At 40.8% G+C, this 27,661-nt stretch overlaps 2 protein-coding genes and 1 long non-coding RNA gene across 3 annotated transcripts; 2 read left to right on the plus strand and 1 right to left on the minus strand.

Annotated features, from left to right (window-relative positions):
* LOC138945554 (uncharacterized) lies at positions 1-27,659 on the plus strand. Its single transcript, XM_070317003.1, has 8 exons — positions 1-110; positions 12,024-12,170; positions 13,541-14,190; positions 19,295-19,400; positions 20,169-20,345; positions 20,966-21,075; positions 26,155-26,263; positions 27,055-27,659. The coding sequence occupies exons 1-8, from the start codon at positions 89-91 to the stop codon at positions 27,267-27,269; spliced, it is 1,536 nt and encodes a 511-aa protein (XP_070173104.1). The 5' UTR covers positions 1-88; the 3' UTR covers positions 27,270-27,659.
* LOC138945545 (uncharacterized) lies at positions 543-6,812 on the plus strand. Its single transcript, XR_011449026.1, has 3 exons — positions 543-1,214; positions 1,577-1,765; positions 2,712-6,812. It is a non-coding gene; the product is annotated as an uncharacterized lncRNA (long non-coding RNA).
* On the minus strand, positions 7,241-10,691 carry LOC138945544 (uncharacterized). Its single transcript, XM_070316988.1, has 3 exons — positions 10,393-10,691; positions 9,533-9,709; positions 7,241-8,988 (listed from the first exon to the last, which is right to left on the minus strand). Exons 1-3 carry the CDS (start codon positions 10,651-10,653, stop codon positions 7,807-7,809), a joined length of 1,620 nt encoding a protein of 539 aa, XP_070173089.1. The 5' UTR covers positions 10,654-10,691; the 3' UTR covers positions 7,241-7,806.
* Positions 27,660-27,661: the final 2 nt, after the last annotated feature.

Here is a 27,661-nt window from a genome sequence, read left to right on the forward strand (position 1 = left end):
TTGTGTATGCTTTTTTTTATCCAGGTACTTGCGGCAAAAATGGACTACTACCCTCATTACACCAGAGGTAGGAGGATGAGTGGTCCTCATGGCTTTACGCAATAATTCAGGTAAGAAAAGCTAAGACAAAAACTTGCATGAATTATTTCCAGTTAATCAAAGTGACTACCTTTAGCCTGCCCTTCAAAGCCAAAAACCGGCACGGTTGGCCTAGTGGTAAGGCGTCCGCCCCGTGATCGGGAGGTCGTGGGTTCGAACCTCGGCCGGGTCATACCTAAGACTTTAAAATTGGCAATCTAGTGGCTGCTCCGCCTGGCGTCTGGCATTATGGGGTTAGTGCTAGGCCTGGTTGGTCCGGTGTCAGAATAATGTGACTGGGTGAGACATGAAGCCTGTGCTGCAACTTCTGTCTTGTGTGTGGCGCACGTTATATGTCAAAGCAGCACCGCCCTGATATGGCCCTTCGTGGTCGGCTGGGCGTTAAGCAAACATACAAACAAAAATCAAAGCCAAAATGAAGTATTGCCAGTCATATTATCATAATAGGCTTCATTCCTAAAAAGGACAAGTCCGACAACTCTTCCTTGCAGAAGGTCTGGCAGAGTGACTTCCCTTGAAACCTGCAACAAACTTCCATGAAAAATGGCGGATTTGTCTTCTAAGTGTGGCAAGCCTTTGGTTAGCGACCTTCAAAAGTACCTGAGAGACAGGGGTGTTTGTTTCGGAACCAGCAAGAAACATGAGTTAGAAGAATTGTGTAGGCTAGCAAAGGAAGTTGGACTTCAAACTGATCCAGATGGCTACATCGAAGACCGCGAAGAAGTGATTGGATCAAAGCTTGTTGATGGAAGCGTAACTCTGACAAACCCCGGACTGATAGATGGAAGCGATAACCTGAGTATCCTGCCTGCTTTTTCTGTGTTTGACATTTGTTCATACTTACTGTCAAAGAACGTACCTCTGACCTCTATTAGGGACTACCGCCGCTCAGAAGCATTTTCACTCATGCAAGACGGCTACGTGACACGTGTGGAAACTGTTCAGATACCGAACGTTCAGGGATATTTCGCTCTCAAAGCAGCAGTCAAGCCCAGAACACGTGATAAAGACCCAGTGAGTGGAAAGGCGTTTTATTATACCTGGGCTATCATCACTGATGTAGGGACCGACAACAGAAGCAGAATTTTCTCGGCTTTTTGTTCATGTAAAGGAGGGTAAGTGTGACTATGATTTATTGATACTTGAATGTAATAATGAATAAGCTCGGATGGCAAGGCCAGGGTATAACAAAACATTAATTGGTAGATCCAGATGATGGCGGGGGGGGGGGGGGGGGGGGGTGATGAGCAGGGGATGTTGACCCACTGGCCATCCATTGTGGAAGATCAGGGATATAAATGATCATTAGCCCCTGGGAATGTGAATCCACCATTAGGCAAATTTGTTTTCTTTTTTGGTATCATTTGAAAGCTTATGTCTCACTGATATGAAATGTGCACAAAAAAAGTGTGTGGTCCTGATCTTTCTTTGTGAGTAATTTTTGTTTAAGTTGCTTTTCTGTGTGTTTTGTTGACAGCATGGATGGATGCTGTCGTCACATTTTGGCATCACTATATGAAGTCATCAACTTTGTGGAGGATAAACAAGTCAGCGTGACATCGGGAGCTTGTCAATGGGTTCGTCGCTCCAACATAGACGACAATGCCATGCTCATCACTGATGTGGAGACATGCCAGAACCAAGCAACAATAGGACAGGATGCTCAGTAAGTCAGAATATTATTTCCTAAATTCATTTTATATAATTTGGGTAAAAAAATTGCTATGTCGACTGAGCTATTTTTCAGCCACAAATAGATAAATCTGAAGATTATTTGCTTTGTAGTTTTTAGTTGACTACGTTTATTAGCAATGACTAAACCATGTGGGCTTGGTCCTCTAAAGAAAGTAAAGGCGTGTAACCTGATTTTGACCTCTTAAAATATATCTGTAAAATCTACACAATTATGCCTCATGGAGTAAAGTAACAACCAAAATATTAAACATTTTCATTCTCAAACTTTTCTTTTTGATTTTGCATACACAAAAGTTATACACCGTTAAGCTAGTATCAAACTGATCTGCGAGTGCGACCATAGTTTGCGAATGGAATTCGCAGTCGGCAAAGAGTTGCCCTCCCTTTAAAGGCTTACTTGGGCAGAATTTTTCCTTTCATGGAATCGGTAAATACTCATGTCAACATTGATAATCGTGACATAAAAATGTTGAGTTCACTCTACATGCTAAGTGCTGAATAATTTATACACAAACACATTTTATGCATGACTTATCTTCCCCTGTGTTTGTCCTTCCAGTGACGTGACAGTGAAATTGACCATGAAATGATGAACGCATGATTGAACAGAAAGACCCATTACAGTATTGCATTGAATGTGGTTTTCATTCCTCAATCTGAAGTTACTAAACATTGACTAATTTTAATGCATACGAAATTTCATAACAGGGATAGGCCTCTATTGAATTTAATTACATACTTTTCAAGAAGAAAACCAAACTTTATTTTCCAATTGTTCACAGATTTTGAGGAAACTGTGCATGTTTGTGTCTGTGTGTTCACTTTGTGTGATCAAAATAACTCTGAAACATGGAGGTTCAGCGACGTGGTCTTCATAGATTCACAACAAGGTTGGTTTTCTGTCTTGTTTATTTCAGGCCAAAGGAGCTTCGGCCATCAGAGGAAAACTACAAGCCTATTCCTAGCACAGTACAGCTACCACAGGTGTCTACTTTTTTCGAAGGCCTGAAAGAGCTCCATCCCTCCTCATGCTTTTTGGATGTTTGGGAGCCGCGTCAGACGCCATCTGCCCCAGCACCACCCCCTCTCAGAACTGACTCACCATCGGTTCGCCTGGCTACATTCTTGAGAGACCATCACTGTGAGTGTGCTGACTGTGACTGCAGTACTAAATTTCTTGACAGTCTGTTGTACTCCTCTTGCGAAAGACAGCAAATAGAGGAAGATACAACAGGCCAACACCAAAATAAGAACTGGTTTACAATGAGAAGTGGGCTCATTACAGCATCTGTTATAAAGAAAGTTCTCAGTTCGACTAACTACGCAAATACAGCAGAACGACTTGTTAGTCCATCTAGTCTGGACAACAGCAATTTGCCAGCTGCAGTGAAATTTGGGCGAACGCAAGAGCACAGAGCTCTGACCCTCTTTACTAAGCTTCATCGGTACAAACACAGAAAATGCTCTGTTCGTGTTCCTGGGTTAGTTGTGTCCGAAACGGATTCATTCTTAGCCGGTAGCCCTGATGCAGTCGTTGATTGCAGTCATTGTGGGAAGTTTGTTGTTGAAATTAAATGCCTGTATTCAAAACAGAACATGCACCCACGTCTGGCAATGAAATTGTCTGACTTTTGTGTTCTCGATAATGACAAGTATAGAGTGAAAAGGGACCATGCATACTTCTGTCAACTTCAATGTCAAATGGCTGTAACTGGACTGAAGTCAGGTGTGCTGGTGGTGTACACAAGGAAAGGTGTTGAGGTTGTGCCCATCGACTTTGATGAGGAATGGTGGGAAGCATCAAGGATGAAACTCAAGCAGTTCTACCCAACTTTTTTCCACACATGGAAAGCACATGTTTTGTCTCGCACACCAGTCTCTGTCGCAATGGATGTAGTGTCCAACACAATTGTGTCTTCTCACGTTATATCAGACACGACATCCACTGGAACAGAGACTGTTGAGTCAGAAGAGACAGACACCACATCCACTGAGACTGAAACTGTTGAGTCGGAAGAGACAACTAGGTCAGACACCACATCCACTGGGACAAAGATGGTCTCTTCTGACACAGTAGACGCTGTCCCAATGGATGTAATGTCTGACAGAATAGTATCTTCTTCCACAACAATCTCTGACCGAGTGAATGTGATGGACAACTCGGCATTTTGTAACCCTGTGAATGTGATAGACATGACAATTTCTGCCAGTATTGCTTCGCATCAAAAACATATTGACCATGTTCAATCGTCTATGCAACAGTTTGCTACATTTCTTCAGTCACAGAATTTCAGACTACGTGGGGAGACACCAAGTGATGGAAATTGCTTTTTTCATGCAATAAGCAATCAGCTCACTAGGACTGGACAGGGAAATTCCTCTGCAGGCTCCATTAGAAAGCTGGTTTGTGACTATTTAGATAACATGAGCCATGCCGAGCAAGTTGTTGTTGGATTGTTTATTGTGGGTAAATCTTTTGATCAATATGTAACAGATCTCCGTAAAAATGGAACAAGCGCTGATGCACTTGCTGTGGAGGGCACAAGTCGAGTACTGGGACTGTCAATAACAGTGGTTACTCAGCCAAGAAGTATTGTGATTCATGCTCCTGCATCTGCTGGTACCATGCTCTATGTTGGATACATTGCTGATTTAGAGCATTACGTCTCGGTTGAACCACATCTATTTGGAGTGACACAGTAGACACACAAGGTCAAAGAAACTGAAAAGTAAAAAAATGTCAATTTGTTTTTGCTTAAAAAGTTGAAACAAGACCAGCTTCAAACTAAGCACAATAATACTTTAGGTCACAGTTTCTACCACAGCTGGGTGCATGTATTGCTGTAATTTGTTCACAGTGCCAAGACAATGACCTTCAATGCCATCATCAAGTTTGTTCTTTGGTTAAAAACAATGATTTTTGTCGTTTGTCGAGAGAGAGACGCAGTTTGATGTTTGTTACTCATTGCTTAAATTCTAGCCGACTATAGAGAGCTGTACATTTTGATGAATTTGAAAACTAATATTAAATTTGAATTGATATTTTTTTATCAAAACTAGAATTTTGGTCTCATTGTCCCAATACTACTAGTAGTAGTACTATACTGTGCAATGGCCTGCACACAGAATGCTAATTGGGGCTGATAGCAGTTTACCGCCATTATTCCTTGCATGATTTATTGTTATTATTTTTAATTTTGTTGAAGTGTTGAAATTCATCTTGTACATATTCCAGATATTTCCAATTCCAGCTTTTAACTGTTACCTGTCCGCTTTTTCTTACACTACAACTTTCCTCGTGTTTTTATGCGACATGCTACCTGCGATATTTAACAAACCTTGAGTTTACAGGGAAACTGTTTTGGGTGGTCACCTCACCCCTTGAACTCTGACCTTGACCTCTACAAAATTGTCAATTTTCAACATGTTCACTTGATTCAGTGTGGACATCCCTTTATGCTGAGAATTGTGGCGCAGGGCTAAGACAAAGGATTAAGATTTATTTTCCCCATGCATATTATACTTTATATATATATTTTTTTGTTGTTGGTATACTTGTGTGCAACATCCTGCGAGTCTTCAAGGAGGACGGCTACATGATGTCCCTTGAACACGGGGCTTTTATTTACATGTTTGCTGCTAAATCTTTCTGGAGGCATAGCTTACATGAGACTTATGGCTGAGACCAGACTTTTTTTGTGAGCTTCAAGATTTTTATTTACACATCCTGTTTTAACCATCTTCAGAATTGATAACTTATTTCACAATCATATTACACTTATATACTTTTTCATGTATTCTTGTTCCTGTGTCTGTTGATAAACAGTGATCATTTCCCAACTGACAAAATCTAAGTGAGCAGTACTCACCAGCACTCAATGCATGAAAGATAATCTCCTGTTGTAATGTTATGTACACATTCTCATTTTTCTTGCATTTTCTGATGATGATCTGAATTTATATTCCAGGGCTGCTAGTTGCTTTTTTATTTGTACCTTCTGTGTGTCATTTGTTTTCTTATAATTTCTGCCTTTGTAGGTGTGCATCTGTTTAAGATACATCACTCAGAATCCTAGGTGTCTCAGTGTGGCGTTATGTACAATGTATTTTTCCCTCTTATCTCTCACCTGCTACATATGTTATCTTGTTTTTTGATTTAAAATGGTAACTGTGTCCCTTTGCTACTAATTTCTTTCTCAGATTTGTTGATTGCAGTTATTTTGGCACCATTTTTAGCTGATGTGGGCACTTTCATCCTCTGACTTTGCGTGCCGTTATGTACACATAGGTTTCTTTTGCTGTATAGTGGATTTATGGTGGTTTCATCCACAACTTTTACTTCTTAAGGGTTCTTCTCATTTATTTGGAGATGTCCATACATTTGTTTGCCTGTTGGGTCAGAATGTTCTTGTTTTAATGTATCTGTTTTGGTTATGTCACGCTGTGATGTTATGAACAAAGTTTGACTGCTGCTGGGTTTTTTTAATTGTCTAGCCCCTATAACCGGATTTTGCTTGTTTGCCACTTTAACTTCATAGTTGTAAGCATTTCTAACTATATTTGATGTTGGTTTCATTCTGTGTGGTTAAATTGTTGTTTTAATCTCCATTTTTTAGCAATTATTTACGGATGAAGTGAAAAAGGATGTTATTCCTTTCAGCCTCTGTGATTACATTTCTCCTTGCTGTGGCTGTCTGGTGTCTATCTCTTTTACATGTGTTTTGTACTGAGGGGTCAGAAATCGTCTTTTGTCACCTTTTTTGTTACATTTTTGTGATATGATGTGACAGTTATGTACACAATGCTCTAGTCGGGTGTAATAATGTTAGATTTTTGTTTTTGGTGTTGTTTTGATATTTAAAGTCATTTAATGTGGGTTTTTTGCTTGGGTTATGCTTATTTTCTGTCATAGTGCACTTGTAAGGTTAAATGAAGTTTGTGACGTTGTGACAAGTTATGTACATATGCCGGGATTTAAATTTACTAGTTTGTTAAAAATAAACTACTTTTTGAACTTATAGTGTGTTTATGAGCTTATAAGTGTGACTGGATTTGTCTAGCCTTTCTTTGTGTGTCTCCTTTTTAGGCTAAAAGTTTTCCTGAGCATGTCACAGTTTTAGACTCCTTTTCATGCCCATGTACATATTATATGTTGCGTTTTAGAGACTTTGGTAAATGTAGCCAGCTTTTTGTTGTGCCGTGTTTAGCCTTTGAAAGCGCGTTCTTTCTTCATCTTCTTTCGTAATTGTCCGCCTTAACCAAGTTGTACATTCTGGGTTTACTAATGGCGAGCAGCTACGAAAAAAAAAGTATTAAAGAAAGCCCATTCAAGCGCCGGGTATGGCAACCCGAAAGAAAATGTTATTGTTGACAATTGATGAACACAGGTCAGCATTATGTGAATGGTAGTTGTACATTAGACTAAAAGTAAAACAAAACGAAAATATGTATAATGTGAAACTTTATTGTTGTGGTCTGCATGTTCATCAGCATATTACGTCAACTGAACAAATCTTGAAAAAAAAAAAAAAAAATGGACAGAGTTGCATTGGCTTGGGTGTCGCTACGGTACCAGTCCAGACAAAGGAACACATAGCAGAGCCGATTGGTCACAAAATGATAAATCTGATCAGCATTGCTGTGCCTTTCCTTAGTCGTGACTAGGCATGCAATGCCTCCAGGTCCATGTCACTACATTTGTAAAAATATACTAACATTACTATTCATTGTAAGCACAACTAAGCAGTGAATAAAAAATAAACAGAACTTCATTTTGTTTTTCAATATATACATATGAAACTCTCTCTCTCTCTCTCTCCTTCTCTCTCCACACACAGCTGTAATTAACATGGAATATCAATCTCGAGATACGATGTTGAGTGTGAAGCAGCGATTTGATTTGAGATTATATATATATATATATGTGCACATTTTGCATCCACAATCTTCATAATTATCTCGTACATTGTCATTGACAACTGTCCCAGAATCAAAATGTCAACAGGGTTAGGGTTAGCATAATCTCGCCTGCAAATTGCACAAAACTGACACGATGGTGACAATTTGATTGAGAAGAAATCTTATTTTCATGGGGATAATACCAGAGATTTGCTTGAATGTTTTCATTCTGCCTATTGCTCGTTCAACATGTATCCTCACAGAAGCTATTTTGCGAGAGCGCTGGACAGCCTTGCTCGACAGCGGACGACCCTTGCTGAAGGATGGTATGTTCAATGTTGCTTTCTTTTGCAAGAGCAACTCTCTGATATTAAAGCCTCGGTCGGCCATCACATCATCCCCTTGCTCAAGTTTTTCCAGAAATCCACACCTCTTCACTATTTCTTTGTCCGAAATTGATCCAACATACAACTTTGATTTGAAGATGATTGCTCCAGATGGCAACACTGCAACAAGCAATTTACTTGTGTTGCCGTGTTTGTAGTTACTCCAGGTCAGTCGCTGCGCCCTGGGGCGAAAAGGCTTTTCAATTCTCAACTCTGTACAATCGATGACACACCTTGTTGTTGGATAATTTTCAAAGGCTTCTGGCAAGTTCTTTTTGCAAAGTTCCTTCCTTGGCCACAACAAGAGGGGCGCAAAGCACTGGTTGAGGACATTCACCCATGTTGTGAATATGCGGCTGACCTGGGCTTGTGAAATTCCAAAAAGGAACGAGAGATGTTCCATGTCGAAACCTTTCCTGATTCGCACAAGTGTTAAGATCATGCATTCAAATTTGGTCATTTTATATCCATGACGCCCCTTTCCATTAACTCTGCCTGCAAACAATTTGTGTTTTCCACCCCAGTTTTTCACTGTGTCGCCCGCCTCTTTCACCCAATTGAAAATAAATTTCAGAAGCTCAACAGAAGGGACACCAGTGTAATGGAAACACGACTTGTCTGAACGCAACATTTGACTCACAAAAGCCCGAGATACCACCATCTGCTCCTCTTCTGGGCTTAATTGTACAACATGGCCACAATTTCCACACTTGATAGGTGGTCTCCCAGTCTCCCCGTCTCCAGGATGAGCAATAGGTGGTCTCCCAGTTTCCTCGTCCCCAGGATGAGCAATAGGTGGTCTCCCATTTTCCCCGTCTCCAGGTTGAGCAATAGGTGGTCTCCCAGTCTCCCCGTCTCCAGGTTGAGCAATAGGTGGTCTCCCAGTCTCCCCGTCTCCAAGTTGAGCCAGCTGCAGCACACACAAAGAAAATTAGTCAATTTTACCTTTGACAAAAGGTACTCTTTTTAACTTTCACCAGGTATGTTAGTTTTCAGCAATTTCGCAGATCATGTTGCGTTTTCTGTGATTTCGGTCAATGAAGCCAAATATTACATCACAGTCACACACACACACTCACAGTAACTCAATTTGTTGTGCGCTTCAGGGGCGAACGAGGGGGGGGGGGTGCACAAGGTGCAGGTGCACCCCCCCCCCTCCAGCAAAAAAAATATAAAAAAATTGGAATGCTGATTGTATGACCATTTCTAAGATCAAATGGCACCAGATGGCACCATTTTGCTTCTTTGGGCCAAACATTTTTTCCAGGGGGAGGGGGGGGGGAATGTCCCCGGACACCCCCCGAGCAAATTCGGGCACTTCGCGCCCATCACATTCACTTTCGATTCAAAGTGCACCCCCCTTACAAAGCAACTGATCCGCCCCTGGGCTTGGAAGTTATCATGATAGGTTTTAAGTTTTCCTTGTATGCAAATCTACAATGCACTCCTTTTACCTGGTTCACAACAGAAGCCTGATCAGTGTAACCCTTGGAACAGTTTCTCCTCTTTGGTGCTGTTAGAGAGTTTGGTAAATCATGCCTGCCTGGTAGTTTCCTTGTTTTGGGCTGACTTCCATCAGCAGCAGGTAGGGGATCAGGATTTTCTTCCGTTGGTTTCCCATCAACAAAGTGCTGAAACATAGGAGACAACCATCACTTACTTTGTAATTTGTTTTTCGTCGCAAGTCTGGGGGATACTACTCAGACTGGGAGTACTGCAGCAAGTATAAATTGTCAAATCTAAAACAATGATTTTTTGGCAACTTCTAAGCACAGATAGAGCAGCATTTTGCTTCTTTCGGGACCCCCCCTAGGATTTTCATTTTACACATCCCCCCCCCCCCCCCACCCCAATATTTTTGATTGTGCGACATGCCTGTATATCTAATTTGGAAAGAAATGTAAACATGCATAAAATTATTTAAATCCACCGTATGAAACTGTGAATCCAAGTGTACAAGTTGAAAGACTAGATTTGATTAAAAAAAAAAGAATGAAATAGTGGTTGTGCCATAATCATCATAATGCCAATGGAAATAAGTAAAACTAAAAGTACAACAGGACTCAAAGACCCCCAACCCCACCACAAAGTACAATGATTGGATGAATCATTGAATGCCGCCAAAACCAACACAAAGTGCAACAGTACAAGTATCTTTTTAAACTTCCTCGCACACTGACTCGACAGAGCACTTGCTAAAATGAAAGTTCTGTACGCCCAAAATATACACACAATGAACATTTCCTCAAGTTGACTTTAACTTCCCCTGTAGTAACAAACGATCACATTCGTATAAAATGTATAGATCTATTACCTTGCTGCAGACGTATGTCCATGGTTTTAACTTGTCGACAGAGAGTTGTGTGTGGGGACGTCCGCACGCTTTAATCCATCTCAGACAGCGATCTAAATGATAATTGTGTTTCCCTGGTTTCACAAATGGTATAAATACCACACCATGTAGTTTTTCAGGGTATCTGGCGTCTGAATTACATTTTCCCCACGAGCAACGTTTCACTGGCATCACTAATGGCTTCCCAAGTTTGTTTCGTGTTTCAAGGGACGTAACTCTCATCGCGTCTTGCAGAGTTATTTCGGTATATCCCCTATTATGACTGGCAATACTTCATTTTGGCTTTATTATGAGTGGACTTACTGCTGTTTGACTTTAGAGGGCAGAGCTAGAATGGACACTTTCCTTCGTCGCTTTGATGCGGATGTAATGCCTTCACTACGGTTCTTGCCAGACACAGCTTTTTGATCTGATGAGGCCCCCACCTGTTCAGTTACACATTAAGTGATTAACATGCTTCCATTTGAAACTTCGAAGTCTTCATCGGGGATTGACGCCCGACAAAAGCTAATTGAAGCCCGACGGAGCGAAGCGACGGAGGGCTTCAATTAGACTTTGGGAGGGCGTCAATCCACGATGAAGACCGAGAAGTTTCAAATGGAAGCATGTTAATGTTATTGTAATTGAATCTGACGACAATCTCTTTCCTGCTTTCATGCGGTTGTAAACAGACAGAATTGGTTCTGTTCTGTTCACACACTACTTTCAGTCCACCTACCTGCAAGGGTCAAGTCCCAAGAAATGTCTCTGTATTCCTATCGTATCACTCTGCTCCTGTTTTGTTTTCTTTCACACACATTTTCCCTTCTTTTTTGACGGGTTTCTGGACAGCAAACTCTAAAACAAATTCTTTTCATCACAAAAGCGATCTTTGGAATTGACTGACGTAGTCCGGAAGAATTCATGCATTAACTTACGTCACGTACTCAACGTCATCACTTCGCATACCTTATGGTCTCGGTATTTCGTTGGCCTTCATATTTCCTACTTGTAAAATGACCCTCAAAGCTAACCGAGACTAGTTGAGGCTGTATCAATACGCCTCGCCAGCAGGTTGTTAATGGATTTTTTAGCGAGTGGTTATCGACAATTGTAATACAATCAAGTTTGCGTTTTAATGAAACAGATCCTGTGATTGGTCAGAATGTCCCAACTCATTACAAATTACCGGTGACTAATTGTCGATAGCCACTAGCTAAAAAATTCATTAACAACCTGCTCCGCACACTCGTGAATTACCAAGAGGCTGCAAATACCCACTCGTGGTTTATTTTCCACTAATCAACTCGTGGTCATTGTTTAAGCTCTATTTAATGACCGGTAATTTTTAATGAGTTGGGGCATTCTGACCAATCACAGGATCTGTTTCATTAAAACGCAAACTTGATTGAATTACAATTAACATTAACCAGAAAAGCCTTTTAACATATGATAATTATAAGAATAACTTTGAATGTAATTAGAAAATTGTTTGCCATTTGAAGAATATTCATACCATAAGACTAAATTGTTGAAAAGTGTCAAATGTACTGAAAGTAGATGGCTTTGTCAACTGACCATAAATACAATTGGTTCTTGTGCCTGTTGTATAGGAGCACCTGAAAGAGAAGGAACAATGGAACAGAAAGTACCAGCAGGAGGTCGACAGTCTGTCATTCCGCAACTAGCAGCTGTCCAAACGAGTTGTGGTACTGCAAGAGGAGCTGGAGGCCGTCGAGTCACAGAAGAAAAAACACAAGGTTGGCACATTTCTTTAAAGCAGTAAAGCGGTAATCAAGACACCAGCATTGACTTGACAGATACAGATTTCCTCTTCGTTGAATAGGGTTGAAGGCATGGCTATCATATTCCTTGGTGGTGGCAATTCCGTTCAATATGTTTTTGTAACGTCGTGAAATATATACTTTTCCCATAAAACTGAAAGCTTAGTGTTACTGCGACTTCATTTTATCATACTTATTTTCATAGTGTGGCATTTTTCGGTTCTCGTCTTTGTTTTGCCAATACATTAACCTTTACTTTAATTGTTTAAAGTTTTAACAAAAACTTACAATGGTAGGAACCCAAGAAAAAGTCCACCCCTCTGCTTTTTGAATGTAATCTATACCTGACTAAGTTTCAAATGTACATTAGTATTAGATAGGCCATGAAGCCTGTAAATGCCCCTTCTTGATCTTGTGATCATTTTATTGCTATTTATAGTACAGAAAAGGGAACCCGTAAGATTTTGCCATATTTTGTACTCTTGATTTTCTAAATTACGATTGATACGGTCTGTGGAAAAAAAGAGAAATAATTCCTAGACTTCTTGAGTTTCTACTTTCGGTTCACTCAGTTAGTGTAAAAAAACAACCTGTTACTATGGCCATTTTGAATCTCGTATGAAGTGACTAAACGAGATCAGTTGCGTTGATCAGCTCAAAGCGTGGAAAGCTCAATTTTTATCATGCAAAAACAACAACAAAGAGGTGGATCCTCAGCAGGAGCAAAGAAAAAGGCTGTTCGGGAACAGGAATTCCTTTCAACGTATGTTTTCCAAGTTTGACATCGATAGACACTGCATGTCAAAGCTAGACTCATAGGGATCCTGAAATTGACAACACCAAGAAAAGCCGCTGCCAGCATGAGGAGCATCACAGACTTTGTCTTTTGCAAAAGATCTACCCGAGGAACAGGGTGCAGTACATGCCAAAGCGATGTTATCCGAGCTGATAGTGAAAATGAATTTGTCATTGAGCACAGCAGATGTGATTTTACAAGCTGTCAAAAGTGTGTTTCCTGTCTTAAACATCGCGCAGAAGTCTAAGTGTTCCTGCAAGAAGGCTACAGCAATGATGAAACAGATGTCTAATGACATTAGGTCTTCTCTTAAAGAAAAAATCAACAAAGATTTCCATCTTTTTTTTTTTATCAATGACGGTGTGTGCAGCATGTTTGAAATGAATGATTAAAAGTTATGTGGAGTACTCTCATTTTTCTGAAAATGCACGTAGCTTTTTTTTTGTTAAACTCCATGGCAAAATTGAGGTCCCAAGGTCTGTATTACAATATATATATATATGCAACACATGCTTCTGTCAGTTAAAAGATATGATTTGTTTTTTATCAGCCTCATCTGGAGATGTACTGGTACCTCAGGCCTCATCTGGAGATGTACCAGTATTGCCAGCCTCATTTGGAGATGTACAAGTATTGCCAGCCTCGTCTGGAGATGTACTAGTATCACAAGCCTTATCTGGAGATGTACCAGTATCACCAGCCTCATCTGGAGATGTACCGCCATCACCAGCCTCATCTGGAGATTTACCAGTATCACCAGCCTTATCTGGATATGTACCAGTTTCACCAGTCTTATCTGGACATGTACCAGTATCACCAGCCTCATCTGGAGATGTACCGCTATCACCAGCCTTATCTGGAGATGTACTGATACCACCAACCTCATCTGGAGATGTACCGCTATCACCAGCCTTATCTGGAAATGTACCGATACCACCAGCCTCATCTGGAGATGTACCGCTATCACCAGCCTCATCTGGAGATGTACCGCTATCATCAGCCTCATCTGGAGATGTACCGCTATCACCAGTCTTATCTGGAAATGTACCGATACCACCAGCCTCATCTGGAAATGTACCGATACCACCAGCCTTATCTGGAGATGTACTGATACCACCAGCCTCATCTGGAGATGTACCGCTACCAAAAGCCTCATCTGGAAATGTACCGATACCACCAGCCTCATTTGGAGATGAACAGGTACGAAAAGCATTGTGATTTTGAACTTACTCACGGGTTACCTCCATTATGAAATTGACCGTTTTTGTTTGTTTATTTGTTGCTTAACGTCCAGCCGACTACGCAGAGCCATATCAGGACGAAAATTGACCGCTTTTATTTTTTAAACTTTCCAGGAAATGGGATTTAGCCACCTCTAGGTCGATGTTGTCAGTCTAATGAAATTGGAGAAAAGGCACCAATGGGTGGCCGAGTGGTAACGCACTTGCGCTCGGAAGTGAGTTCGACCCTGTGTCGGGGCGTTAGCAATTTTCTCCCCCCTTTCCTAACCTAGGTGGTGGGTTCAAGTGCTAGTCTTTCGGATGAGACGAAAAACCGAGGTCCCTTCGTGTACACTACATTGGGGTGTGCACGTTAAAGATCCCACGATTGACAAAAGGGTCTTTCCTGGCAAAATTGTATAGCCATAGATTAAAAAAATGTCCACCAAAATACCCGTGTGACTTTGAATAATAGGCCGTGAACAGTAGGATATGCGCCGAAATGGCTGCGATCTGCTGGTCGATGTGAATGCGTGATGTATTGTGTAAAAAAATCCATCTCACACGGCGCCTTGAGTCCGAGTCTGGAGATACGCGCGCGATATAAGACTTCATATAACCCATACTTGTCGGTCGCCCTATGCCTAAGTGGAATGTTTTGTATAATGGGAGCTTTAGGGCAACATTTGGCTTTAACACACACACACGTACATATATAGATTGGTTGAATTTAGAATAAAAAGAAAGTATGTAAAAGTCACAACATTCTTACACGTACTCGCATTCACTACCAAGAAACTGTTAATTTTTAGGATAGTTGGACATTAACTACAGTACCTGTGTAATCCAGAAAAACACACAAGATAAGCACATAATTGAGGCAAGTCAGGACCATTATGATGATCTGTGTCAAAAGCATCACATTTATTTTAACACGAATATTTATTGGACCATAGTGGCCGAGTGGGCTGCTTGCAGTCTCACTCAATGACAAAGTTAAGCAATGCCGAGCCTAGCCAAGTACTTGGATAAGTGACTGTCTGAGTTGTACACTGCTGTTAACTTGACCCCTCATGGAGGGCGGTGTCTCACTACTCTTTGGGATGAGATTTTAAAGGGAGGTCTATTCAGTATTCTGAGTACATATATGCACTCAAAATCAAGCTTGGACTTGATCCTGACGCCAATGTCCAACTCGGGTCAATGCAACCTGCAGAAACACACCCAGCATGCATCATAGTCTCAGAATAATCAAAATGATGATTGTGGAGACTCAACGAAAGGCAGGTGTGCTAAGCTGCCATAGTATTATGGGAAATGATTCTATTGTTATTGCAAATTTGTCTGGAAGCATGTGTCGACATAAGCTTGTATGTCTGCTTGATAGAGAATGGGATCTGGGTTGTCAGTAAAATGAAATTTGAGATTTTAAAAGAATCACCAAACCTTAGGGCGACAAAATATAAGTTGAAAGTATTGTACAATTGGAGCTTTACCTTTAGGACGACATTTGGTTGACCTAACTCCCCTATAGGATTTAACACAATATATATGTTATAATTTTGGTTGCCCTAATCAAAAGTATTGTATAATGGGAGCTTTAGGGCGACATTTGGCGAATTGGATCTGGGTTGTTACTAAAATGACATTTTACTTTTTTGAGATTTTTTTTTCATACACGTTTTTATTGAGTCACTTGAGAAAAAGTGACTCTATGTAATCGGTCAGTGTTAGTCTGTCCGGCCGGCCGTCTGGCCGGCCGTCCGTAGACACCACCTTAACGTTGGACTTTTCTCGGAAACTATCAAAGCGATCGGGCTCATATTTTGTTTAGTCGTGACCTCCAATGACCTCTACACTTTAACGATGGTTTCGTTGACCTTTGACCTTTTTCAAGGTCACAGGTCAGCGTCAAAGGAAAAATTAGACATTTTATATCTTTGACAAAGTTCATCGGATGTGATTGAAACTTTGTAGGATTATTCTTTACATCAAAGTATTTACATCTGTAGCCTTTTACGAACGTTATCAGAAAAACAAGGGAGATAACTAGCCTTTTCTGTTCGGCAACACACAACTTAACGTTGGGCTTTTCTCGGAAACTATAAAAGTGACCGGGCTCAAATTTTATGTGAACGTGACTCATTGTGTTGTGAATAGCAATTTCTTCCTGTCCATCTGATGCCTCATATAATATTCAGAACTGCGAAAGTGACTCGATCGAGCGTTTGCTCTTCTTGTTTCTTCTTGGTACACGACATCAACATCAGACAGCAACACTTTTTTTTAGATTTGAAAGGAAGCACCAAACCTTAGGGCGAAAAAAATATGTGAAAGTATTGTACAATAGGAGCTTTAGGATGACATTTGGTCGACCTAGCTCCCCTGTGGGATTTAACACACATGCATATATATATATATATATATATATGTTATAATTTTGGTCGCCCTAATCAAAAGTATTGTATAATGGGAGCGTTAGGGTGACATTTGGCGAATTGGATCTGGGTTGTTACTAAAAAAAAATGACATATTACTTTTTTGAGAATTTTATTTTTTCAGTTTTTTTTTTTTTTATACACGTTTTTATTTCTTTTTGGTACACGACATCAACATCAGACAACAACACTTTTTTGAGATTTGAAAGGAAGTACCAAACCTTAGGGCGAAAGAAAATACGTTGAAAGTATTGTACAATAGGAGCTTTAGGATGACATTTGGTCGATCGACCTAGCTCCCCTGTGGGATTTAACACACACGCATGTATATATATATGTCAAAAATGGTGTGAATGTGATCATACTTTCTCCAAGTCCTTTTTCAAAAATTGACCCGATATTCCGATCTACATACAAATGAGGACAGGCACAATACTGAGCAACGAAATGCTGACATGAGCATCAAAAATAAAAAATGCTCAGATGGAAAAGTCTATGATTGTAATGGGAGCTAAAACACAGCTTTACCGGAAATAAAAGTCAAAACATAATTGCCTTCATGTCTCTTTCCTTTATTGATCGTCAATCATAGGTATGCATGGACAATGATGTAAGTACTTGGTGGACACCAACTGCAAGATATTTCTATCAAGTTAAAACTTTTGGAATCTTTGATTTTGTCTAGTGTTTGAGTTACATTTTATCCATAAAATCCAGCCAGACAGCACCTACATTTTGTGTAAATCAATTGAGCAAGAAATAGTTGTTGTGAAGACACCATTACTTACATCATTTGGCAAGTCCATCACTTTTTTACAAGAACAAGATTAGGCAGCATTGTAATGCTGCTGATTTAATTGATCACCTTTCTGGTAGACCATGCAACACAACTGAAAACAAAAGTGAAGGCCTGAAAATAATATGGCAAGTGAATCAGATGTAGCGTAAGTTATGAAGACACCAAGCGTAAGTTATGAAGACACCAAAATTGTGAAGTCTGTTATGCTTGAATTCTAGTACTCTTGAAATCTAGTCTGGTGTGTAAGAGGTTCCTGATACAGTTTGAAATGATCAAATCATACTTGAATATTCAACAATGGCAAATATTCACAGTTACAGGCAAAGTCTGAAAATTATTACGTAAGTTATTTTTGACACCTGAATTGTTGTGTCCAACATTACCAACATCATCAATTATCATCGTTTCACAACTGATTATTTTTCTTATTCGCTTGTTTTCTTTTTCTGTTTTCTGTAGAAGATAACATACGTAAACATGTTTTGATTTACATTGTATCTGCCATCTACCACAATGAACTGAATTGCTGATTGCGTTGGTTCGAGTGACACGAAACGAAAATGGTGTCAGAAATACGAACGTAATCTAAAACAAGCCACACTATTAAAATGCAGGAAAATGTAACTAAAATTTCCCCTTCAGAGCTTTCTTTATACAAACTCGAAGAAACTTTAAGTCAATCACAAAAATATCAACTTTGGTTCAAGAAAAGGTTAAATTTTCCTGACGTTCGTATTGAAAGACACCAAGAAATGTCGGCAGAGTGGCGAGAATGACGAACGAAATCCACTAAGTTCAGCATCAATTTAAACAAATGCTGGTGATTTTGGATAAAACAGGAACAAAAGTAGTTGCCTGTTGGGTAACTCAGCAAAATCAATTAGGGATCGATGATTCTTGAAGTTCGTCTGTCTGAAAAACTCTTGAGATGTCGTAAGTTTGCGCGAAACGCCAAAGACACGAACAACTTCCAGGTCAAAATACCTCCTCTCAATGCATTGTGGTAAAGGTGAAGGCCATTTATTCGTAATCTGTGGAAATTTCCGCAGTGCATTGAGTCGATTGACATTCGTTCGTGTGCCTGTGTCGACTTCGCGTTAGATTTTGGAAGTGCAAAAACGTAAGTAACGCAGTGACGCAAAACGTCGGATATTGCCTTTCACACATTCTTTCACAACCCTAGGTCTTCTGATTGCTTTTATTTGTGCTAGATTGTGTCATTTTATTCAGTAACTTCCAATTTTCAGTGGAAATATCAAGTTGCATGTGAAAGATCATATGATGATGGTATGGACTTAGATCAGCGTGTGAAGTGAGACACGAAGCATTACTTACAGAATGCAATTTTTTCGTCCACGCTAACGACACATTATACGGTAAAGAAAGAAAATGAGCATATCTAATTGTTAAATACACTTAGTTTGACCAAAATATATACAAACATGACACTACAAACTGCTTCACTTGCCATTGTGCTTTCTCAAACAAGATCACTCATTTTTGTCAGGTTTCAGTGGCCATTTTAAGTTGTATTTTCAATGGAAAATAATCAAAAACAAAATAACCATCAACAGAAAAAATAATCTGTAAAATGATATTAATTCTTTATTCTCTCTTTAATCACAATACAACAACATTAAAAACCAGAAGAAAACAGTTCTTTGCAAAAAAAATCCAGAAAGTGGCTACCATTCATTTTGTACTTTTTGCTCAGTATTGTGCCTGACCTCATATACCTTTTGGGGTTTAAATTGTGATGTTTTAGTTTAAATAAAAGTTCCACATGATTCTATGCTCCGCCTTGCAAGAGACATCACATTAACTTAACTGTGAATATTTTGTTTTAGGATGAAGACTACTGTCAGGAGAGTGATTTTGATTCTGATAGCACACCTTCTTCCTGCGATTACCCTATGCTGTCACCACCTGCACAAAGGAAGAAAACTTGCCAAGGTAAAAGTCAATGAAAGAAACTGTGAGAAGTAGTAACTCACTGACTGCGACAATTCATGGTTGACCAATTTACTTAAAATTCAGCTTTCCTGAGCCAGAAACCACAACTTGGTCTATAGTTCAGGACATTTCCTAGTCGAGTTGCAATCAATTATTGTACTATCAAGGAAACAGTTTCTTGTGTAAAGAATTTAACATGCTATACGGTGTTGTTGCCAGGCCTCGGTCTTTTGTCTGTGACGCATTCCTTTCTGATTTGACGCATTGGACCTAGCCTTGTCCGGTCGATGGACCGATAGTTTTTACGTTTTGGTGGTCAACTGACCGATACATATTCGTACAAGGCGGACAAGGTCTGCAATGAATGGAATGGGAGTTGCAAAGTCGGAAAACAAACCCTGATCGAAATGCTCATGTTTTCTACGAGTGAAAAATGCACTCGGTGCCGACTCTGTGTTTGTCGTCATTGACTCTGTGTTTGTCGTCATTGACACTCGAGGCTGCGTTTACGGAAATACCCGTTCCAGCCGGTGTACCTAATTATCGAAAACGGCGCAAACAGCGGAAATTTCATCAATATAATATTACGGCATGGTAATTTGGACCTATTGTTTTTTTAAAGTCAGGACATTTGGACTTATTGGTTTTTTTTAGGGAGGTCCAAATGACCTATTGTCTTCTTAGGCTGGCAACAACACTGGCTATACTTTTTCCCACATAAAAAAGACTTGTGCCCATTGTGATATGTACATTGTACTTGTTTGACAGGCATGGTTACAACAAGTCAGCAAAGTCTGGTTTTCTCGATGGCTGGTTGGCACCCCGTTGCCTTGGCACCTCAAGCAATGATGTTGCCAGCGCAGTCTGTGTCTCGTCTTACGTCTCCCAACAATGTCCAGCTTCCCACCGACCTTACTGTCCTTCAGCAGCAGCTCAGGACTACAGGTATGTTATTCTTCAGCGTGTGGCATCACCGTATTTGATCTTTTACCCTTGTTAAATGCTTCTCATTCAAGTCACTGCACAGCAGAACATGCATGAACTTTTAAAACCAGCTCGCTGCACAATTGTTAAGTACCTATTTTATGAAGCAACTGCTTGTTTGCGAAAATGAGTGTGCCTGCATCAATACTACGTGTTTATCACTAAATCAGTGACTGATTAGACCGTCCTTCCGGAGGGTGAAATGAATAGGCTAAAGTTGCTGATGCGACCCCCATTCATATTTCACACTGTCAGACTGTACGGTAGGCTACGGTTCATGTTGGTTGATAAATATTGGCTTCAAATTGGTACCCTTGAAAATGACAGAAGGCCGCCTTACAATTCTTAAACTTCTTGAGTTTCTACTTTTGTGACATGACGTGACCGAGTTTTGTATGAAGTGAAGAAACGAGATCAGTTGTATTGATCTGTTCAAAGCGTGGAAAGCTCAATTTCCATCAGGCAAAAACAACAACAAAGAGGTGGATCCTCAGCTGGGCCAAAGAAAAAGGCGGTTCGGGAACAGGAATTCCTTTCAAAGTATGTGTCAGTAAAAAGATGACCTGATTTTTTTTCATCAGCCTCATCTGGAGATGTACCGCTACCACCAGCCTCATCTGGAGATGTACCGCTACCACCAGCCTCATCTGGAGATGTACCGATAAAACCAGCCTCATCTGGAGATGAACAGGTACGAAAAGCCTTGCGATTTGAACTAACTCACGGGTTACCTACTTCCTGAATTTGACTCTCCGGATGACTTTTTTAACTTTTCACAGGAAATGGAAATTGGGCCCCGCCACACCCCCCCCCCCCCCCGCCCCCCCCCCCCCCCCCCCGGGGGTAATTATTGTCAGTCCAATGGAAGCACAAATACTATGGTCATCCTAAGTGGAAAGTAGTGTATAATGGGATCTTTAGGGCGACATTTGGTCGACTTAACTCCCCTGTAAGCTTTAACACATACACATGTATATTGGTTGAATTTAGAATAAAAAGAAAGTATGTAAAAGGCACAACATTCTTACACGTACTTGCATTCACCACCAAGAAACTGTTAATTTTTAGGATAGTTGGACATTAACTACGGTACCTGTGTAATCCAGAAAAACACACAAGATAAGCACATAAATGAGGCAAGTCAGGACCATTATGATGATCTGTGTCAAAAGCATCACATTTATTTTAACACGAATATTTATTGGACCATAGTGGCCGAGTGGGCGGCTTGCAGTCTCACTCAATGACAAAGTTAAGCAATGCCGAGCCTAGGCAGTACTTGGATAAGTGACTGTCTGAGTTGTACACTGCTGTTAACTTGACCCCACATGGAGGGCGGTGTCTCACTACTCTTTGGGATGAGATTTTAAACTGAGGTCTATTCAGTATTCTGAGTACATATGCCCTCAAAATCATGCTTGGACTTGATCCTGACGCCAATGTCCAACTCGGGTCAATGCAACCCGCAGAAACACACCCAGCATGCATCATAGTCTCAGAATAATCAGAATGATGATTGTGGAGACTCAAGGAAAGGCAGGTGTACTAAGCTGCCATGGTATTATGGGAAAAGGTTCTATTGTTATTGCAAATTTGTCTGGAAGCATGTGTCGACATTAGCTTGTATGTCTGCTTGATAGGCAATGTGATCTGGGTTGTCAGTAAAAATGAAATTTGAGATTTGAAAAGAATCACCAAACCTTAGGGCGACAGAATATAAGTTGAAAGTATTGTACAATTGGAGCTTTAGGACGACATTTGGTCGACCTAGCTCCCCTGTAGGATTTAGCACAATATATGTTATATTTTTGGTCGCCCTAATCAAAAGTATTGTATAATGGGAGCTTTAGGGCGACATTTGGTGAATTGGATCTGGGTTGTCACTAAAATGACATTTGAGATTTGAAAGGAAGCACCAAACCTTAGGGCGAAAGAAAATACATTGAAAGTATTGTACAATTGCTGAATTGGAGCTTTAGGATGACATATGTTCGACCTAGCTCCCCTGTGGAATTTGACACACACGCATATTATATATACTGTTCAAAAAAAGAAACGCATAGTTGCTACTTGCCAAATTTGTTTTATTTTTCGAAAAAAATAACAGAAAATCCAATATTTAGATTATTTGTTTGAATTTTGGTATGGACACAGTTGAATGCACACACAGTTCATTTGCATCTTCAAATCAATCAGTCAATCAATACGATTGGGTGCCGAGGCTGTCAAGTCAGTAGGGGGTGTGACTGCCTTGAGCAGCAACAACTGCCCGGCACCTTCTGGGCATGGACTGGATCAGATGCCGGATATCTTGCTGTGGGATGGTGTCCCACTCCTCCTGAAGTGCCTGCAATAGATCGCGGTGATTTGCTGGCGCTTCTTCTTGCCTGCGCACACGTCTGTCCAATTCATCCCAGAGGTGTTCTATCGGGTTCATGTCTGGCGACATGGATGGCCAGGGAAGCACCTGGACATGGTGGTCGGTGAGGAACTGGGTGGTGAGTCGTGCTGTGTGCGGGCGAGCGTTGTCCTGCTGGAATATGGCATCCTGGTCAGCCAGAAGAGGAAGGGCGTGTGGGCGCAGAATTTCCTCCACGTATCGCTGGGCAGTTATGCGCCCTTGGACGTGCACCAGGGTGCTCCTTCCAGCGGTATTGATCGCCCCCACACCATGACGCCTCCACCACCATGAATGGGTGCCTCATCCACACAGTTGGGCGCGTAACGTTCGTTTACTCTCCGGTAGACCCTCCTCCGACCATCATGTCGCTGGAGCAGGAAGTAGGACTCGTCGCTGAACCACACGTGTCTCCAGTGATTCCGGACGGTCCAGCGAAGGTGCTGGTTGCCCCACTGCACTCGGTTCTGGCGATGGCGGCGGGTGAGGACAGCTCCTCTGTGAGGTCTGCGAGCTCTCAAACCAGCTTTATGCAGGCGGTACTGCACGGTCTGGTCCGATAATCGGTGTGGCCCGGGGAGAGCCTGGACAGAAGATGAGGCCGACAGGAAACGATTCCGGAGGTGGCGGAGCCGTATGAAACGGTCCTGAGCAGCAGTTGTCGTCCTTGGTCTTCCCGCTCGTGGCAAGTCAGCAACGGAGCCAGTGGCTTGAAACCTGACCCACAGTCTACTGATGGTGCCCTGGGACACGTGGAAGTGCCTGGCGATTGCACTTTGACTTTGGCCTGCTTGTAAACGACCCAATGCAATTTGGCGGTCTTCTCTGCTCAATCGGGCCATCTTTCGTCGCTGAATTGTCGTCTGATTTCTTTGTGGCGAACAATCCGCTTTTATGGGTTTTGGAAGACATGGTGAGAGCTCAATATTCCCCGAGTTTCACGAGATTACACTGAAGCATGACGAGTGGTCATGCCAAATGAGCAATTTTGACATTGTAGCCACTGATAACGCATGCGTCACGTGCAGAGCTCACTTGTGGCAATGGACGAAAGGTCGACGACCAGATAAACATTTTCTGCAGTTTGGTGGATATCCTTGTAGCCATATAACTAAATTAACCAAATATTACAAGCTATGCGTTTCTTTTTTTGAACAGTATATATATGTGCACATCCTAAATACTGGGTCACAACTATGGGACATGGACACCAGGAAAAAAAGTAGGACTGAATTGAGTGAAATACTCTTTTTTAAGTGCAAAAGACATGCCTGTATCTTTTTCTGTCAAAGAGAGGACCTTTCATATCGGGGTTTCTTTAGAAATGACAATTAGACACATGCAGTACGCTCTATGTCGTGGGTTACATGGTTTCCACTTTAGGCTTCAATATCCCACAGGAAAGAACTTTAGCTCAGTTATTGCATGTGGCATGTGGACAACATTGATAAATAAATATGCAAACATGAAAGTTTGAAATTACAAGTTTCCATAAGTTAACTAGATCGAAGTAGAAAGTGGAAACCGTAACCCACGCAATTTCCAGGTGCAAAAGTTTTTCTTGTAGGTCAAATGTAGCAACTAGCCTTTTGGGCACCCTTTTGGGTTTTAATACATGATAGAAAGATTTAAGTGAGCAAAAAGTTTTCGATCTGTGCTCACTGGGTTTATGTGTATAGAGATAATACTGTCGTGAGTTACATGGAAACCATAGTTTGTAATGTCTTTTATTTCCAAAGAAAAGAACTAAAACTTGATTATTGCAATTTGCATGTGGACAACATTGATAAATAAATATGCAAACATGAAAGTTTGAAATTACAAGTTTCCATAAGTTAACTAGATCGAAGTAGAAAGTGGAAACCGTAACCCACGCAATTTCCAGGCGCAAAAGTTTTTTTTGTAGGTCAAATGTAGCAACTAGCCTTTTGGGCACCCTTTTGGGTTTTAATACATGATAGAAAGATTTAAGTGAGCAAAAAGTTTTCGATCTGTGCTCACTGGGTTTATGTGTATAGAGATAATACTGTCGTGAGTTTCATGGAAACCATAGTTCGTAATGTCTTTTATTTCCAAAGAAAAGAACTAAAACTTGATTATTGCATGTGGACTACATAGATAAATAACTATGCATACATGAAAGTTTGAAATTTTCAAGTTTCCATAAGCGACAATCCTAAATGAGAGAATTAATCGATTGTCGATCGTGCGTTGCAGAAGAATCGAAAATTTCATAATGACGCCGATCATGAGAACACATGTGCTGCTCAAACTTTGCACCAGATCAAGCTTTAATCAGCAAAATATCGCAAAATTCGTCGATGAATATATGCTTCAATTGTCAAAAAAGATTTTACAGGTCTCAAACAGTGAAGATACAGTGTGGTCTGTCGTGAGTTACGTCTCAAAAACCGGAAACGAATACGATTGGGTGGATAAATTCTCATTGTCTATTCACATGACCGGGTCAAACGTCATGAATGGAACTTTCCACGGTGTTCCCGCGATCTCACAACGCGTGTGTGATAGGCAATGCGGGATTTGTCGTCTGCTGTGGCCATGCTTTCGTGCATTACAGATGGAAACGAAACAAGGGTGGGGTACATTCAAGCGCGATTATAAGCTGAAATAAATTTGTTTCCTACCGTAGTGCTGTGTTTTGAAAACCTAAATGTTGTTGAAATAAATAAATAATGACTTTGAATAACTTTGAGGTTTCCTTTGTTCAGCAGATCGCATTTTTTGATGAAGTTGAAACTGGAAACGACGGTAACCCACGATTACGTGTTTTCTTTGCCGATCAAACTCCCAGAAGAAGAAAAATAGATGTAATTCTTGAGTGTGTATGTCGAGAATAATCCTTCAGCTGACCCATAAACATCACACTAAAATTCACAGAGCTTTATTCTCCATTATGTACAGCTGCAACACAGACTGGTGTATTTTTGTCCCAGTTTTAGGTGCTGTTTTGGGGGCATTTTGGCTAAAAATTAAATCGTTTAAAACCCACAGCAATGTTTGGAAACCCAAACTTGGTTGTTACAGTAAGTCAAATCCATCCCCTTTGACATCAAAGCATCCCCTTTGTCATCCATTGCTCAGAGATATTGTGACAGTCATTCAAAGTTGACAACCCATAGTATTTCCCAGTATCTAGGACGTGCACATATGATAATGTCAAAAATGGTGTGAATGTGTTCATACTTTCTCCAAGTCCTTTTACTGAAAAGGACCTTTGACTCGATATTCCGATCTACTTACGCATACTCTTTGGGGTTTACATTGTGATGTTTAAATAAAAGTTCCACATGATTCTATGCTCCGCCTTGCAAGAGACATCACATTAACTTAACTGTGAATATTTTGTTTTAGGATGAAGACTTATACCGTCCGGAGAGTGATTTTGATTCTGATAGCACACCTTCTTCCTGCGATTACGCTATGCTGTCACCACCTGCACAAAGGAAGAAAACTTGCCAAGGTAAAAGTCAATGAAAGAAACTGTGAGAAGTAGTAACTCACTCACTGCGACAACTCATGGATGACCAATTTACTTAACTCATGGATGACCAATTTACTTAAGATTCAACTCTCCTGAGCCAGAAACCACAACTTGGTCTATAGTTCAGGACATTTCCTAGTCAAGTTGCAATCATTTATTGTACTATCAAGGAAACAGTTTCTTGTGTAAAGAATTTAACATGCTATACAGTGTTCTTGCCAGGCCTTGGTCTTCGGTCTCTGACGCATTCCTTTCTGATTTGACGCATTGGACCTAGCCTTGTCCGGTCTATGGACCGATAGTTTTTACGTTTTGGTGGTCAACTGACCGATACATATTCGTACAAGGCGGACAAGGTCTGCAATGAATGGAATGGGAGTTGCAAAGTCGGAAAACAAACCCCGATCGAAATGCTCATGTTTGCTACGAGTGAAAAATGCACTCGGTGCCGACTCTGTGTTTGTCGTCATTGACTCTGTGTTTGTCGTCATTGACACTCGAGGCTGCGTTTACGGAAATACCCGTTCCAGCCGGTGTACCTAATTATCGAAAACGGCGCAAACAGCGGAAATTTCATCAATATAATACTACGGCATGGTAATTTGGACCTATTGTTTTTTTAAAGCCAGGACATTTGGACTTATTGGTTTTTTTTTAGGGAGGTCCAAATGACCTATTGTCTTCTTAGGCTGGCAACAACACTGGCTATACTTTTTCCCACATAAAACAGACTTGTGCCCATTGTGATATACATTGTACTTGTTTGACAGGCATGGTTACAACAAGTCAGCAAAGTCTGGTTTTCTCGATGGCTGGTTGGCACCCCGTTGCCTTGGCACCTCAAGCAATGATGTTGCCAGCGCAGTCTGTGTCTCGTCTTACGTCTCCCAACAATGTCCAGCTTCCCACCGACCTTACTGTCCTTCAGCAGCAGCTCAGGACTACAGGTATGTTATTCTTCAGCGTGTGGCATCACCGTATTTGATCTTTTACCCTTGTTAAATGCTTCTCATTCAAGTCACTGCACAGCAGAACATGCATGCACTTTTAAAACCAGCTCGCTGCACAATTGTTAAGTACCTATTTTATGAAGCAACTGCTTGTTTGCGAAAATGAGTGTGCCTGCATCGATACTACGTGTTTATCACTAAATCAGTGTCTGATAAGACCGTCCATCCGGAGGGTGAAATGAATAGGCTAAAGTTGCTGATGCGACCCTCATTCACATTTCACACTGTTAGACTGTACGGTAGGCTACGGTTCATGTTGGTTAATAAATATTGGCTTCAAATTGGTACCCTTGAAAATGACAGAAGGCCGCCTTACAATTCTTAAACTTCTTGAGTTTCTACTTTTGTGACATGACGTGGCGAGTCT

Source organism: Littorina saxatilis, linkage group LG13 (genome assembly GCF_037325665.1).
Source record: "Littorina saxatilis isolate snail1 linkage group LG13, US_GU_Lsax_2.0, whole genome shotgun sequence".
Lineage (NCBI taxonomy): Eukaryota > Metazoa > Mollusca > Gastropoda > Littorinimorpha > Littorinidae > Littorina > Littorina saxatilis.

Bases quoted from the DNA above. Each gene is read 5' to 3' on its own strand.
- LOC138945554 (XM_070317003.1), top strand. From the start codon at position 89: ATGGCTTTACGCAATAATTCAG. The intron at 20,346-20,965 runs GTATGTTATTCT...TTTTTTCATCAG, and splicing joins GCAGCAGCTCAGGACTACAG to CCTCATCTGGAGATGTACCG. The intron at 21,076-26,154 runs GTACGAAAAGCC...ATTTTGTTTTAG, and splicing joins CCTCATCTGGAGATGAACAG to GATGAAGACTTATACCGTCC.
- LOC138945544 (XM_070316988.1), bottom strand. From the start codon at position 10,653: ATGAGAGTTACGTCCCTTGAAACACGAAACAAACTTGGGAAGCCATTA. The intron at 9,710-10,392 runs GTAATAGATCTA...CCTATGTTTCAG, and splicing joins GGACATACGTCTGCAGCAAG to CACTTTGTTGATGGGAAACC. The intron at 8,989-9,532 runs GTAAAAGGAGTG...TGTGTGCTGCAG, and splicing joins AGGCTTCTGTTGTGAACCAG to CTGGCTCAACTTGGAGACGG.